The sequence below is a fragment of the Sitophilus oryzae genome, unplaced genomic scaffold (genome assembly GCF_002938485.1).
Source record: "Sitophilus oryzae breed Bouriz unplaced genomic scaffold, Soryzae_2.0 scaffold_1059_pilon_pilon, whole genome shotgun sequence".
Classification (NCBI taxonomy): Eukaryota; Metazoa; Arthropoda; class Insecta; order Coleoptera; family Curculionidae; genus Sitophilus; species Sitophilus oryzae.
The window spans coordinates 5,212,888-5,226,915 of NW_022145681.1; the positions used below are offsets into that span (position 1 = coordinate 5,212,888).

General features: G+C 31.7%; 1 protein-coding gene and 1 long non-coding RNA gene across 6 annotated transcripts in view; one reads left to right on the top strand and one right to left on the bottom strand.

The window, feature by feature from the left end:
• The window catches only part of LOC115876928 (high affinity copper uptake protein 1-like), a 42,474-nt gene extending 28,515 nt beyond the window's left edge, over nucleotides 1–13,959 (bottom strand). For 2 of the 5 annotated variants that reach the window (XM_030892998.1, XM_030892980.1), the window contains exons 1-2: nucleotides 13,802–13,959; nucleotides 9,505–9,673 (exon numbers count right to left, since the gene is read on the bottom strand). In XM_030892998.1, coding sequence (XP_030748858.1) covers nucleotides 9,505–9,660 — 156 coding nt within the window. In that variant the 5' untranslated portion in view covers nucleotides 9,661–9,673; nucleotides 13,802–13,959. Of the gene's footprint in view, nucleotides 1–9,504; nucleotides 9,962–13,238; nucleotides 13,487–13,801 lie in introns of those variants that run through there. The other 3 variants (XM_030893006.1, XM_030892991.1, XM_030892986.1) reach the window with 3 other exon arrangements.
• Nucleotides 5,125–5,775, top strand: LOC115876965. Its single transcript, XR_004049244.1, has 2 exons — nucleotides 5,125–5,335; nucleotides 5,424–5,775. It is a non-coding gene; the product is annotated as an uncharacterized LOC115876965 (long non-coding RNA).
• Nucleotides 13,960–14,028: the final 69 nt, after the last annotated feature.

Sequence of the window (14,028 nt, forward strand, 5' to 3'; positions counted from 1 at the left end):
CTTGACTTATCGACTTTATCGCTTACGTGCCTATAAATATATTGTTACGGATTCCGTGGGTCCACTATTTAAACTCACGATAAAATACTTAACGAATTTATTTTCTCACTTTATACACAATTACTAACTTATAACACACAACAAACTAACTATTTATAAGATTCCTTCACCAAATTGTCCGATTTTCAATTTCCACGCGGTATATTCAAATTCGTAATCTAACTGATAAAAACTAAAACCAAACGGAGATTTCCGAGAAATAAAACCAAAAAATTTTCAATATTAGCTTTGGAAATGCCAATTTCAGAACTCTTAACTAGCTTTTTCCCTCTGCTTTTTCCAAAGGTTTTGTACACTAAAATATACCCGTGCAATATACAGGGACTGCAGACGACCTGGTAATCCTAGTAAAAGGACACAAAAAGGAGGACATCTCCTCAAAAATACACGAAGTCCTAGATGCAATTCACGGCTGGTGCACACTGGAACAATTAAGTGTAAACCCACAGAAAACCGTGATCATACCATTCACCAGAAGAAGGAAAACAGACAAACTGAAACCGCCCATTCTTCTTGGTGAGACAATTCCGTTTGCGGAGGAAGTTAAGTATCTAGGATTAAACCTGGACAAAAAACTTAGCTGGACCTCTCATCTGGAAAAAAACATCAAAAAAGGCTTGCTATGCTCTATGGGCATGCCGCCGAATTTGTGGTAGAAACTGGGGATTAAATCCCAAAAATATGTACTGGCTATATGTGACGACCATCAGATCTATTATCACGTATGGTGCAGTTGCCTGGTGGCAGAAAGACAACCAAACAACGGCAAAGAATAAACTGTCGAAACTACAACGACAAGCATGCTTAGCGGTGACTGGTGCCTTCCATTCCACGCCGTCAAAAGCTATGGAAACCCTACTCGACCTACCTCCTCTTCAAAGTCTTTTGGAAAGAGAGGCAAGATGGTCTCTAAATATAGCACGAGGAAGCCAAGGAACAATCATGTTCATACAAAACCGGCTAGTAGAAGAACTACAGTCGGATGAGATTCTGGGAATGGTTTCGGGTATCACACCACAAGTCCAACTCTTGACGCGCACCTACAACGTCCTGTTTCCGAATAGGGACGAGTGGGATAAGCCGGGAAACGGTTTATTACATCGGAAATGTGTTGGTACACGGACGGATCCAAAAAAGAAAAAGGATCTGGAGCAGGAATTTACTGCAGCAGTCCAAAGACTGAGATCTACTACAGTCTTGGAAAACACACCACGATCTTCCAAGCTGAGCTATATGCTATTGAAACCTGTGTGCAACTGCTGGTAGAACAGCAATACACCGGGAAAACAATATGATATTTTCGGATAGTCAAGCAAAGCTGAAAGCACTTGAGGTAACGAAAAGCACGTCTATGACGATTCTTCAATGTAAGAAACTACTCAATATACTGGAAGATAGGAACAAAGTGTCGCTAATATGGATACCGGGACATGTCGGCCTAGAGGGAAATGAACGTGCTGATTCCCTCGCCAAAATTGGTGCAGGCTCGCCATTCGTGGGCCCAGAACCGACACTTAGCATTCCTAAAAATCTCGCAAGAGACAGGCTCTGTGAATGGGTTAGGAGTGCGACATTCCGGGACTGGAATGACAGTCCCGGAATGGAACATGCCAAGAAAATCCTAGCAGGGCCATCCAAACATAGAACAGGAGAACTCCTAAAGGCCGGTAGGAATGGAACGCGTGTGCTCACTGCAGTGTACACGGGCCACTGCCGGCTGAGATCTACCTACAGAGGACGGGACTGGTGGAAGACGCCGAATGCCGACTCTGTATGGAAGATGACAGAAACAATGAAGCACGTTATGTGTACCTGTCCCGCTGGAAGCAGGACCAGGTTTGAGATGTTTGGCAAACCCATGCTAGACCTATCAGACCTAGGAGACATATCGCCCTCAGACATAACGGCCTATATTAGGAGGCTGGGTCTTGAGGGTGAACTTTGACGCTCTTGTAAATTAGAGCGTGTAGAAACTGAGCCACAATAGGCCCTCGCGGCCTCAGTGGAGGGTCCCCCCCCCCCCCATGGGACCCACTCTTAGTCAATACAAATACAAAAATATACAGGGATGTTCACCACATACGACACGGAGTATTGTAGCTAAACGATTAGATTTTTACAAATTGTAAGTTTTGGGTTCGTTGAAGGACTATTAGAGCTACAATTTAAAAATATTTTTACAAGATACAGAGTGTCCCAAATAAGTGAAAAATATTATAGTTGTGTTTTTTTAAATGGAACACCCTGTATATTATTCTATTTTTAGATTCTACGATTGAAATAAAGGTAAATTTGATTAAGGTTTATCACACTTAAACCTTACCGTTTTTGAAATATTTTCAATTTTATGAAATTGCAGTAAAAATTTTAAGGCTTCATTTCTCCAAGGGTATCAAAGTTTTTAATACTAAATATTTACTGAAGTTTATTTATTGATCAGATATCTTGTTGCAATAATAAATAAAATACTATCTTATACAGAGTGTCTAAGAATTTATATTAAATAATTACTAGCTTTAAACGACAATAACTTGTTTAATTTAAATGGAACACCCTTTATATTTCACGAGAATCAGATGCACAATTGTCTATCAAATTGTATTATACCATTTTTTACCTATCTCTTCAAGTTTTCGTAGAAAATGCATTTTCTTATAATTTAGACTTCATTTATCCTAAGCATTTATCACTATACCCATGGAATATTGACATTTTAGATTACTTTAAAGATGTAAGAAATTTTGAAAGAGTACATACTAATTATTAAATAATATTGTCGATATATTTCGCTTATTTTATTAAAAGATAAAAAGATTGTTTAAATATTTTTTGAGAATTAATATGATCCCATTATTCAAACTACATTTTTTATTGACTGTTTACGTAGATTAATAATAATTGCTCCAAATACTAAAAAATTGAATTTTGTGTGTGTGTATTACACAGTGTGGTAAAAAGTAACACCATATAAATTTTATTTAATTTCTTGACGAATGCTTATTTATAAAAACAGATGTTCATTTTCATAACTTATTATTGTATTAATTTCTTAATCAAATGCACATTTATTTATGTTATTTTATGAATAATTCATTAATTAAAACAATTAAGTACGTAATTAACTAATTTTTGGGCGGAAATAATGGTGATATATTAATAATTAGTAATAATTATTGGTATCCTCTTTTACAAAGATTTAGATAGTTTTCTTTTTTTAAACAAATAGACTTACAATATTATAATTTTTATCACCTGTATTGTATGAACATTTTGTACATATGTTGCTTTAAAAAAATCTAAAATGTCAATATTCCATGGGTATAGTGAAAAATGAGGTCTAAATTATAAGAAAATGCATTTTCTACGAAATCTTCAAGAGATAGGTAAAAAATGGTATAATACAATTTTGTAGACAATTAAATAGTGCATCTGTTTCCGGTAAAATATAGAGGGTGTTCTATTTAAATTAAACAAGTTATTGCCGTTTAAAGCTAGTAATTATTAATTATAAATTTTTGGACACTCTGTATAAGGTAGTATAATTTTTATTAATTCAACTCAATAACTGATCAATAAATATTTCAAAAACGGTAAGGTTTAAGTGTAACAAACCTTAATCAAATTTACCTTTATTTTAATCGTAGAAACTATAAATGTAATAATATACAGGGTGTTCCATTTAAAAAAATACAACTTTAATATTTTTTATTTATTTGGGACGCTCTGTATCTTGTAAAAATATTTTTAAATTGTAGCTCTAATAGTACTTCAACGAACCCAAAACTTACAATTTGCAAAAATCTAATCGCTTACTGTTTGACCATCGGATCTGTAGCTACGGAAGGAATGCGAGAAAAAAAAATCGATATTGCCACGTTTATCTATAAAATTGCAAAATTGCCAGACATGAACTATAAATTTAATATATTTTTATTATATATAATGTGTTTAGCATATATTCTGACGTATATTACTAAGGAATTTTAACGTAGTTCATATTGTTCGATATGTTTTTATTTAATAACTTATTTCTTTCATTCTGTATAATCTGCCTATTAGCCGCGCATGGCCGCCTATTCATCGAACATGATTGGCGAGTACGTCACAGGATTTGTTACCACGCGGTTGCCATGGCTTTTACGCCTTTCCTATTCGCTTGCTTTATCCCCAACTTCACGGTCTCTTCTGAAAAGAGTAGGAATATTGAATACTATTGAAATATCCAGTGGCGGTGTCATTTTTTTGATCATTATTACTTTATTTCATTATTTTATACCGGTTATCCTAAACTTTATTCCTATATTTTTAGTATATTTGATAGTTAAGTTGTGTTTTATTGTTTTGTTATCTTGTTATAATGTTTTTCGTTCGTAGTTTTTAATTATTAATATCAAGTTTGATCGTATATTTGTGTTTTAAAACGAATAAATTTGTTAAGGGTAAGACGCTACATAGTCAGACAAGAGAAATAATAGCTAATTTATATAGGTAAGTTAATAATAACGTGGATGAAATCTCATTTGGTGTATTTCCTTGTGTTCATAATAGGGTTTGCGATGAAGAAGCTACAGAGAGTTCGCTTGAGTTGCCGCTTAAACGTAAACTTGAGCGGATATTTCTTTATACCGGAGTTAGCGTATCGGCTATAAAAAAATTCACACAGAAGATAAAAAAAAGGCTGAAAACTAACCCCGATAAAATGATATCCTCTCTGGAAAGAAACGACCACGTGAGACTGCTGTCGAAAAGCTCAACGACTTTTTCGAAGTGGTCAGGAATTTGATAAATAGATTTTATCTCGAATTCAAACTCGTCGCCACAATTAGAAAGCTTTTGCAAAAATTGCAGGAAGAATCGAATTTTCCTTTTGCAGGGAAACGCTTAGGGGGTTATTAAAATCAAATGAATTTTTTTGGCGTAAATGTTAAAATAACAGATAAATATTAATGGAGCAATAAATATATATACGCGAAATTCGAAAATATAGCCAAGTATTATCTATTTGGATGTAACTATGGAGTCTAAAAGGAGGAGGCGAATCGAAGACGCAAAATTATGGTTCGAAAATCGCCGTTAGGGGCGCTTGTGATGATTGGGATACTAGAAATACACAGCTTCTTATGGCAAGAATAACTATTTTGTTATAAATTATAGAGCCAAGTTAATATTTGGGCATATTTTTACCAGAGTTAGCTTTTAGAAACGTGGTTTTTCTAATTGAGCAATGTGCGTGGCTAAAATTGTGAATACAAAACCTTAAATTTGAGTTTGAAAAGTTAGTTAGGTTATATTAGATGCCGGTTTAATATATCCTTTTCCTAAGTTGATATTATAAAAATGTTTTATTATGTGGTTCTTTTTAGTGCATACACGACCGAAGAAACATATAAGCTGCTAAAATAAATCTTCCCTAGAACTGTTGTACAAAAAAGATAGAAGTTCCAGCAACAAATTTATCACCAGTTCAACCTTTGATTTGATGTAAACAGTAATTGTTTCTTGATGAGAAATGCGAATGAAATAGTTTATGGTGTGATTGTGTTAGTGTTTTATTAATAGTTTTGTTGATGCAGTTTAAAGGTTCATAGTTTTTCATTAAAACATTTGAAATTGACATGTTTACATGCAGTTTAGTGTGATACCATTTTAATAAACATTAAAATCTTTCGAACTAGTAGTGGTTTTATGGCGATTGACAGATTGAATAACGAAAATTAAGAGTATTTTATCAGGAATAACTTAATCATAAATGGAAACTGAAGACGAACGTTACCATTGCACCCTTTGATCGGTGTTATCTATTCCATAACTTTTTATAGCTGAAACTAGAGAGTAGGTATATTGAGCTGAAACGTTTCCTGTGTTCAATAGCGTTTTTTCTAGCGTTGAATTGTAAGTTTTAATGTCATTAGCAAAGTTTTGCAAATTGTCACTGTTTCGTAGACAATTAAATTCAAGATATATTATATTCAATGTCACCTAATAATTGTAAAGGTTTTTCTATTGATATTCACTTTATTAATATAAGGTAGGTTTGTAAATAAAATATTAATGAATAAATAATGTACTCAGTTTATTTCAAAAGCACAAAAATACAGAGTTGTGAATATGTATATACGCTGACTTATTTCATCATATAAATATTTATTTAGCAATATTAATACATTACAACTTTTGTTTCTATTAACTAATTCCACTAAATTTAATAAATAAAATATACAATATATAAATTTAATATACAATTTCATTATTAAAGCTGTTATTTTGAGAATACGATCTTGAAGTATAAATATTTAATATTCACTTTCAATAGCACTGTTCAAACTGTGGTTAATATAGGTACATGTCAACAGGTAATTTTAGCACCTAGTAAGTATTAAATTATTTTAATTTTATAACAAGGCCTCCTAGGTTATGTTATACACATGTTGATTTTAGGCTATATTTCCTATTAATTTGGTTTATAATTTAATCTGTACACTGACAGTATATAATTTTAATGTTTTTCTTAACATCTATCCATAATTTTTATAAATAAATAGATCATACTACTTACATTAGGAGCTTTGAAAAAGGCTTGGGTTTCTTTCACCCCGTTCTTTATTTGCCTTGTTTTTATTAGGATTCCCACTTGTACAGCCAGGTACAAAGCAATTTTACCACGACTCATTGTTGTACTGCTAAAAAATTTGTAAATTAACTCATAAATTTTATTAAAAAACACAATTAAATCGTATACTAACAATGAAAATGTATTATCCCAGTCGATCGCAGTGCCTCTGCTGTCAAACCGAGGAAGCTGCTTAAAAGTGGGGACAGAAATTTCAAATTTGCCCATTGCCGATAAATCTCCTTTTTAAGCCCTCCATAGATGTAACATATGGGTAGACAAATGACCTAACCTTTAAAACTGCTGGCGGAGCGATACCATATCTGGTGTAATAGGCAATATTGGATCTACTGGTGAGTAAAATTATGTTTTGTTTGCGCTTCCAAAGTTAACTATTTTCAAGATTTTTTTTTTGCTGGAAATAGTTATATCTAAAATTATGTATTATAGAAAAAAATATAGTTAGTACCGATATAAATAAATATACCTCAAGACTCAGTCTTGATCATCTGGTGATGGCAGACATGGTTAGCGAAACGTGCGTCCAGTGTAAAATTAAAAGTGTTTTGGTGTATTGTACTGATTTAGTGTTTTATTTTGCTGTGTAACACCAAAGGTTCCAATCCCCAGCTGTAATTATTTCTTCTATTATATTAACAACACAATAATAAAATGATTCAAAATATTTAAGGGAGCTTTAATAAAAGCTTTTAGTGTTTATCTGCTAACTCAACAGTAACGATTCAAACAGCATAAAGTTTTTTGAAAAAAATTATATTAGAGTATTATATTTATGATACACATTATTTTCATATAACACCGTACGCCCATGCCTATTTTATGAATGAATTGGGCGTGTTTTGTTTTTTACAAATTGTAGCTCTAATAGTACTTCAACGAACCCAAAACTTACAATTTGCAAAAATCTAATCGTTTAGCTACAATACTCCGTGTCGTATGTGGTGAACAACCCTGTATAAATAATACTCCCATCTGTGAATATGTACTTCTATTTTTTTACGAGTAAAGCTTGATTTTCATGCATCCGTTATACGTATCGTACGATGGTCCGATGGTGCTCTGATTGGTCATAGCGTTTTCGCGCCACTTTTCGTCCGTAAATATTTTACTGCAGCCCGTCAACGGACCCGTTCATACGATAACGGACGTTTTGACACTTTTTAGACAAATTTAATTTAATCTTAATAAAAATATAAGTAAATTAGCAAAATCGTTATGGAAACAAAAATATAAAATGACACCAACGTATATCCGATAAACGGAGGCATGAAAATGCAATACATTTAAAAAACTGCGTTATTTTCTAATCAATCAAAGTCTTTAAATTCTACCAATAAAATTAATATCGTATCAACGTATCGTCGGACAACGGATGCATGAAAATCAAGCTTAATTTGGTACCACACACTTGATATTTCGAGTCACCTTGTCGTTATAAACCGCATGTTACAATTTCAAATAAATCATCTATGCGAAAATGTCAAAAGTTGACAGACGATATGTCATTCTATTCAGAGAGTCATTTTCTATCGATAAAGTAGAAATATACCGAGAGTTTTATTTAAAAATCAAAATTTGTGGGCATTTCCGGTGAAACAGGAAGTGACCAAAAACAATTGAATATGTCAATCAATCCTAATTTATGTCACATACTAACATATCAAATCTGTTTTTTTTTTATCTGAAAAAATAAAAATGGTTTAGGGCTGAGCCACTTTTGAGACGCACCTGATATATAAAGTCTGCCCAACGAGTCAAGAAAAATTTCGACATACAACATAAAATTGACAACTCAACTAAATATTGACAACAAATATGATAATACAATGTAATAATTATGAAATAAAATGACAGGCACCTGTCACTGTCATGTATGCACTTATTGGGCAGACTTTAGAGAGACATTAGAGAGCCTGTTAGATTTATAGGAAGGTATATTTTCTTATAAACTTTAAAGAAACTATAGGAATCAGAGGCGAAATGAAGCATTGGGAAAAATAACATTTGACATATTAAGATGGTAATTAAAAAAAATCTATAAATATTTTTGTATTTAGTTTTTCTTTATTCCTAATTTATATTTAAGTTTTTGTGTATTTTTCTTGATTTTGGAATATTAAGTAAGTTAATTACCTATTTAAAAATATCTTGCATATTATAGGTCTTTATTAAAAAAACAAAATAAAAATTGGCGCCGGGAGGCACGTATAGCCGCCCATACTAAAATATGTTAATAAAAAGTTGGTAGGCAGATCTTTTAGTTTCAAAGTAAAGGAATTTTTCCAATTTTTTAGCCGACCATACCAATAGGTAAGGTAGGCTATTAAGATCGGCAAAAAAAAAAGTTTTTTTAATTTCACTCAAAATGGCCAGATTCTCGGGTGCCACAGTATTTTTGTGCCACATTTGGTTAAAATCGGTTTAGCGGTTTTTGAGTTATCGTGTTACAGACGGACAGACAGACGGACAGACAGACGGACAGACAGACAGACAGACACTAAATATTTTGTATAAGTAAAAATAAGTTTTGTATAAAGTAAAGACATGAAAATATTTTGTATTTAGGTCATTTATGACCCAAATAACTCATTTTGAGTGAAATTATTATTAAAAAACTTTTTTTTGCCGATCTTAACCTACCATACCTATTGGTATGGTCGGCTAAAAATAAAGACCTATAATATGCAAGAGATTTATTAAATAATTAACTTACTTAATATTTCAAAAAAAAAGAAAATTAGACAAAAAATTAAATATATACATATTTATGTACTCAAAAAATCTGGAAATATTCATACATGTGTGACACTTACCCACATATTCATACCATCCATATGGCTCATATGCATATTACTCATAGATTCACCACCATGAGAACCCCTATCGTGATTACTGTGATCCATTGAGCTGTGGTCCATTGTACTATGATCCATCGTGTCATGTCCTTCCATATGGTGGGAATAATCCATTGTCTATTTTTGTCTATCAAAAGAAACGTACCTATGCAGTTGCTGGTTAAAAAAATACTGTAAATATTTTTTTCAACCAGCGTCGATTGTTTTTTCTAGACTAATACCATAACCATGTTAAATATGCCTTATCAAAAGAACAAAACCGCATAATGAAACAATATTATTCGTCTCATTGCCTATCATAAAAACGCGACGCTGATAACTATAAGTGGCAATCGAATTGGTTTGGTAGCCGATATAGAAAAAAATCAACATTACTAAGAAGTGTTGCGAAAGCAGTTATGTTCATCATTCTCGACGGGTTCGCTATAGTAATTGTTTCAATCTATATCCATTGTGATTCTGACCTTGGTTCCGATAGCTCAACTATTTTTATGTTCATAAACTTCAACTTTTATCGAAATCAAATGTCCATCCCAAACAACTACTACGAGGGTAGTCTGAAAAATATAACAGTTGGTAGCCCTGCGCATCTCTGGAAAAACGTCCAGTAAAATATCCGTCATTTTCGGTTTCATTTCGTTTTCGGTTGACAGTCCTTTGAGTGAATCGGTGTACGAGTTATTGTCAAGTTAAAGCGCAGTTTACACGGGCAAGTAAATTATCGCAAGTATATGTCTGAGAGAGCACTTCTACCAAACTTGCATAATGTAAACAGTATCCGAAAGCACTCTCCCAGCAAGTCACAAAACTGGCGGGGAAGTGGTTGCGACGAAAGACGCTTGCAAGTGTAAACATGTTAGGAGAGTGCTCTGGCAAGTTAAAATTTATTTCCGTCTTGTTGAAAGTTTTTGGTGCAAGTGATTTTCGAAGACGTGTTAAATAACGATATTAAAATGGAGTATGTGGTCGAAAGAAAATACCATAACTTTGATTAATTTATTTGAAGGATTTCCGGAATTGTGGCAAAAAAAATCGAAAATTTACAGAGACAGAGCTAAAAAGCAAAAAGCAATCAAATTTATAGCTGACAAATTCAACACAACTGAGGCTGAGATTCAGCGGAAGCTACATAATATTCGTACCCAAGCAAACCAGGAGTGGAACAAAATTATAAAAAGAAAAAGTAAAATCGACTTCTGACGTTCGCAGAAAATTGTTTAAATGCTTTGGGTCTCTTCATTTCTTTTTTTTTTTAATAACATCGCGTAAACTCCAAGACTAGGCCTTCTGGCAATCCATTCTTTAACCCATATTCTTTTTCTAGATTTACTTGACTGTTTGCGGAAAATTGCAACAAGAAGAGCAGTGGCTGCAGCTCTCTTTTTACGGCGCGACATTTTTCTACTAAACAATATACTTGTGCAATATACACCATACCACGTATACGTGCATGCAATTTCTTGCTCAAAACATATGCCTAGAAAGTACTTGTTGCAAGAAATTTCTTTAAAATTTGCCTAAATGTAAACACTATCGCAAGTTACTCTAGCAAGTTCTATCTCAATTTTCTATCCCGTGTAAATTACGCTTTAAAGGCCACGTACAGGGACTTTGCAGCAATACTCCATATACAGGGTGGTCCGAACTATATTCCGGAAACTTCGGCAGCATATTCTGCAGATAAAAATAAGTAAAAAAGTTCGTATAAATGTATATCCTAAAATGCTTTATTTGTATGTTTCTGAGATACAGGATGTAGAAGTTTCATATTTATTTCGATTTTTTCCAAATAATTTCTGAAGTAACGTCAATATTTGAATGAAAATTGGTGTCTGGGAGTTTTTTGACAGGAGAATTTTGATTTTGATGTCAATATGGCTCCTACTTGTAGAGGGCGCCACCTTGTTTGAAGAGTAATAACTTTTGGTCCGTACCTGTATAAAACTACTGAGTAAAAAAATATAAATTTACGAAGTTTTTAACGTAAAAAAGGTCTATTGGTAAAAATCGCTACGAGTATTGGTTCTCAAGATATTTAGAACCGAAATTATCAATACCTGTCATCATTGACCTAAATTAAACATGTTGACTAAATAGTTATTAGACCGAAATCATAAATTTAATATGTTTTTGTGGAAAAAGTTCATCAAAAACTGTTTTATCACCATTTTTTCGAAGAAAAATTTATCTCGAGAACCATCATTCGTAGCGATTTTCACCAAGATACCTTTTTTGCGTAAAAAACGTCGCAAATGTATACTGTTTTACTCAGTAGTTTTATACAGGTACAGACGAAAAATTATTGCTCTTCAAAATAGTTAACACATGTAAGTGGCGCCCCCAACAAATAGGAGTCATATTGACATCAAAATCAAATTTCTCATATCAAAAACCAATTTTTTCCAGAAACCAATTTTCATCCAAATATTGACGTTACTTAAAAAAAAGTGAAACAATGTATGAAATAAAAATGAAACCTCTACACCCTGTATCTCCGAAACTAAACTGTGTATATCCTAAAAATTTTAGGACTACATTTATACGAAGTTTTTTACTTATTTTTATCTGCAGAATATGCTGCTGACGTTTCCGGAATACAGTTCTGACCACCCTGTATATTCCCTTCTCTCCCTATATTCTTAACCAAATAAGAATAAATCAAATATTGTCCACTAGTTTATCTAAACAGTCTGTAAGTATATTTATTTAATTTATGACTAATATTTACCTCAAATTTCATAAGAGAAACATGAAAATACTGTAAAATATGTAAATAAATATTATGGTTTTTATGTATTCACAATAAAAAGGATGTTTAAAATTACAAAATCCAATTTACAACGGTAGATCATCCAATGATTACCAATTAATAAAGCACCTTAAATTATAATATTTTTTCATAAACGTATTGAAAAATAATTATTAGTTTGTTATTATTATCTAATAAATATTTTTTGCAATTTCTATTTGCAGATTAAATACAATGATATTCAACAAGCTTTATTTATTATTAATTTAATAGTTTTAATATTAGAAATAAAATAACTTCAAATCTTTGAACAGTATATTGTATGGTTGTTTTGTTAGTTTCTATCATTTTTTACCATTTACTCGCCTGTTTAACCAGTCTATATCTTTATTTATATGCCTTTTATTACCAGATCTTCATTCTCAACATTTAGTTCAATGGATTATCTATTTTATTTACAATGTTATTGTCCATTTATACTGAATTTTATTTTGATATTTTATTTTAATTTTTGTTTTGCTATTGAATTTGAACACATAACGAAGTTAAAGAAGAAACTGAAAAACGAAGAAAATTCTATAAAGTCCATATCTATTTAGGATAAAAAATGGAATTTTCTGATCACTGTATACTGTATCAGATAAATATAGTTCAGTTTGTTGAAATATTCATTTAGGGTTTGTTTTTAAAGAATTAATTTTTTTATTAACCCTAATTGTGTTTAAAAATAAACAAAAGTGTGTTTTACTTATCCTTTCAAGACAACCCTTCAGACCTTTAATAAAAGTAGACTGAATATACCCTTTAATCTGCCTATAAGAGATTATAAGATATTTTTATTTAAGTACTAACTAATCATACTTTTCAGTTACATATTTTCAACATTAACATACATGATATGTTATGTTTCTCGTTATGGAAAATGAACGTCAGGACAACTCACCTGATAAGTTTTAATTCTACTTTCTAAATACCAACTAACACTATATTGATAAGACTTTCATTTCATAAGAATAGGATTTCAGGAAATAATCTAGATTAATAGCCTTTCGTCTTTCCTAATTCTGCTGAGGAAATAACACGGATACCACTAATAATTTAAGAACATTTCAGAAAATCGTGTTTGTATCAACCCATACGAACAGGTAGATTTTGTTTCAAATTTACTTTTGTTTACATCCTTATAAGAGTTATTTGTACTAAAATTAACATAAATGAGGCATATGAAAACGACTTCAAGACTAATAAACATATTACAACAAAATAATCCATTACATATTTAATAATAAAACATTATTCCATGGTTCTTTAAATTACATAATACATGAAGATGGTGCAATGATTGATACCAATTTAGCTATATTAACTATGTAAAACCGTATTAATTTAACATGGTACATCGCATACAACTATGTTTTATGGCAATTTAATTTCAACACAAATAACAAAAAATAATAGTTTACCTACATCTAAATCGAAGCAACCATATGTTAAAGGGGTACTTACCAAAAATATTGTTGGTTCAACGGACACAAGCAAAAAAATTATTCTTAATCAGATATAGTAGAAAGTAATGTTAATTTAAGTGCCCAAAATGAGAATAATTGAAAGATTTCCCTTTCACTCTTAGATTTTAAGGTTATTTAAATCTGACATTTGACATTCCTTTTAAAAATACAAAAAATCCATAGAGTAAAGAAAAAATACCCTACAACCACAGATGAACATGTATG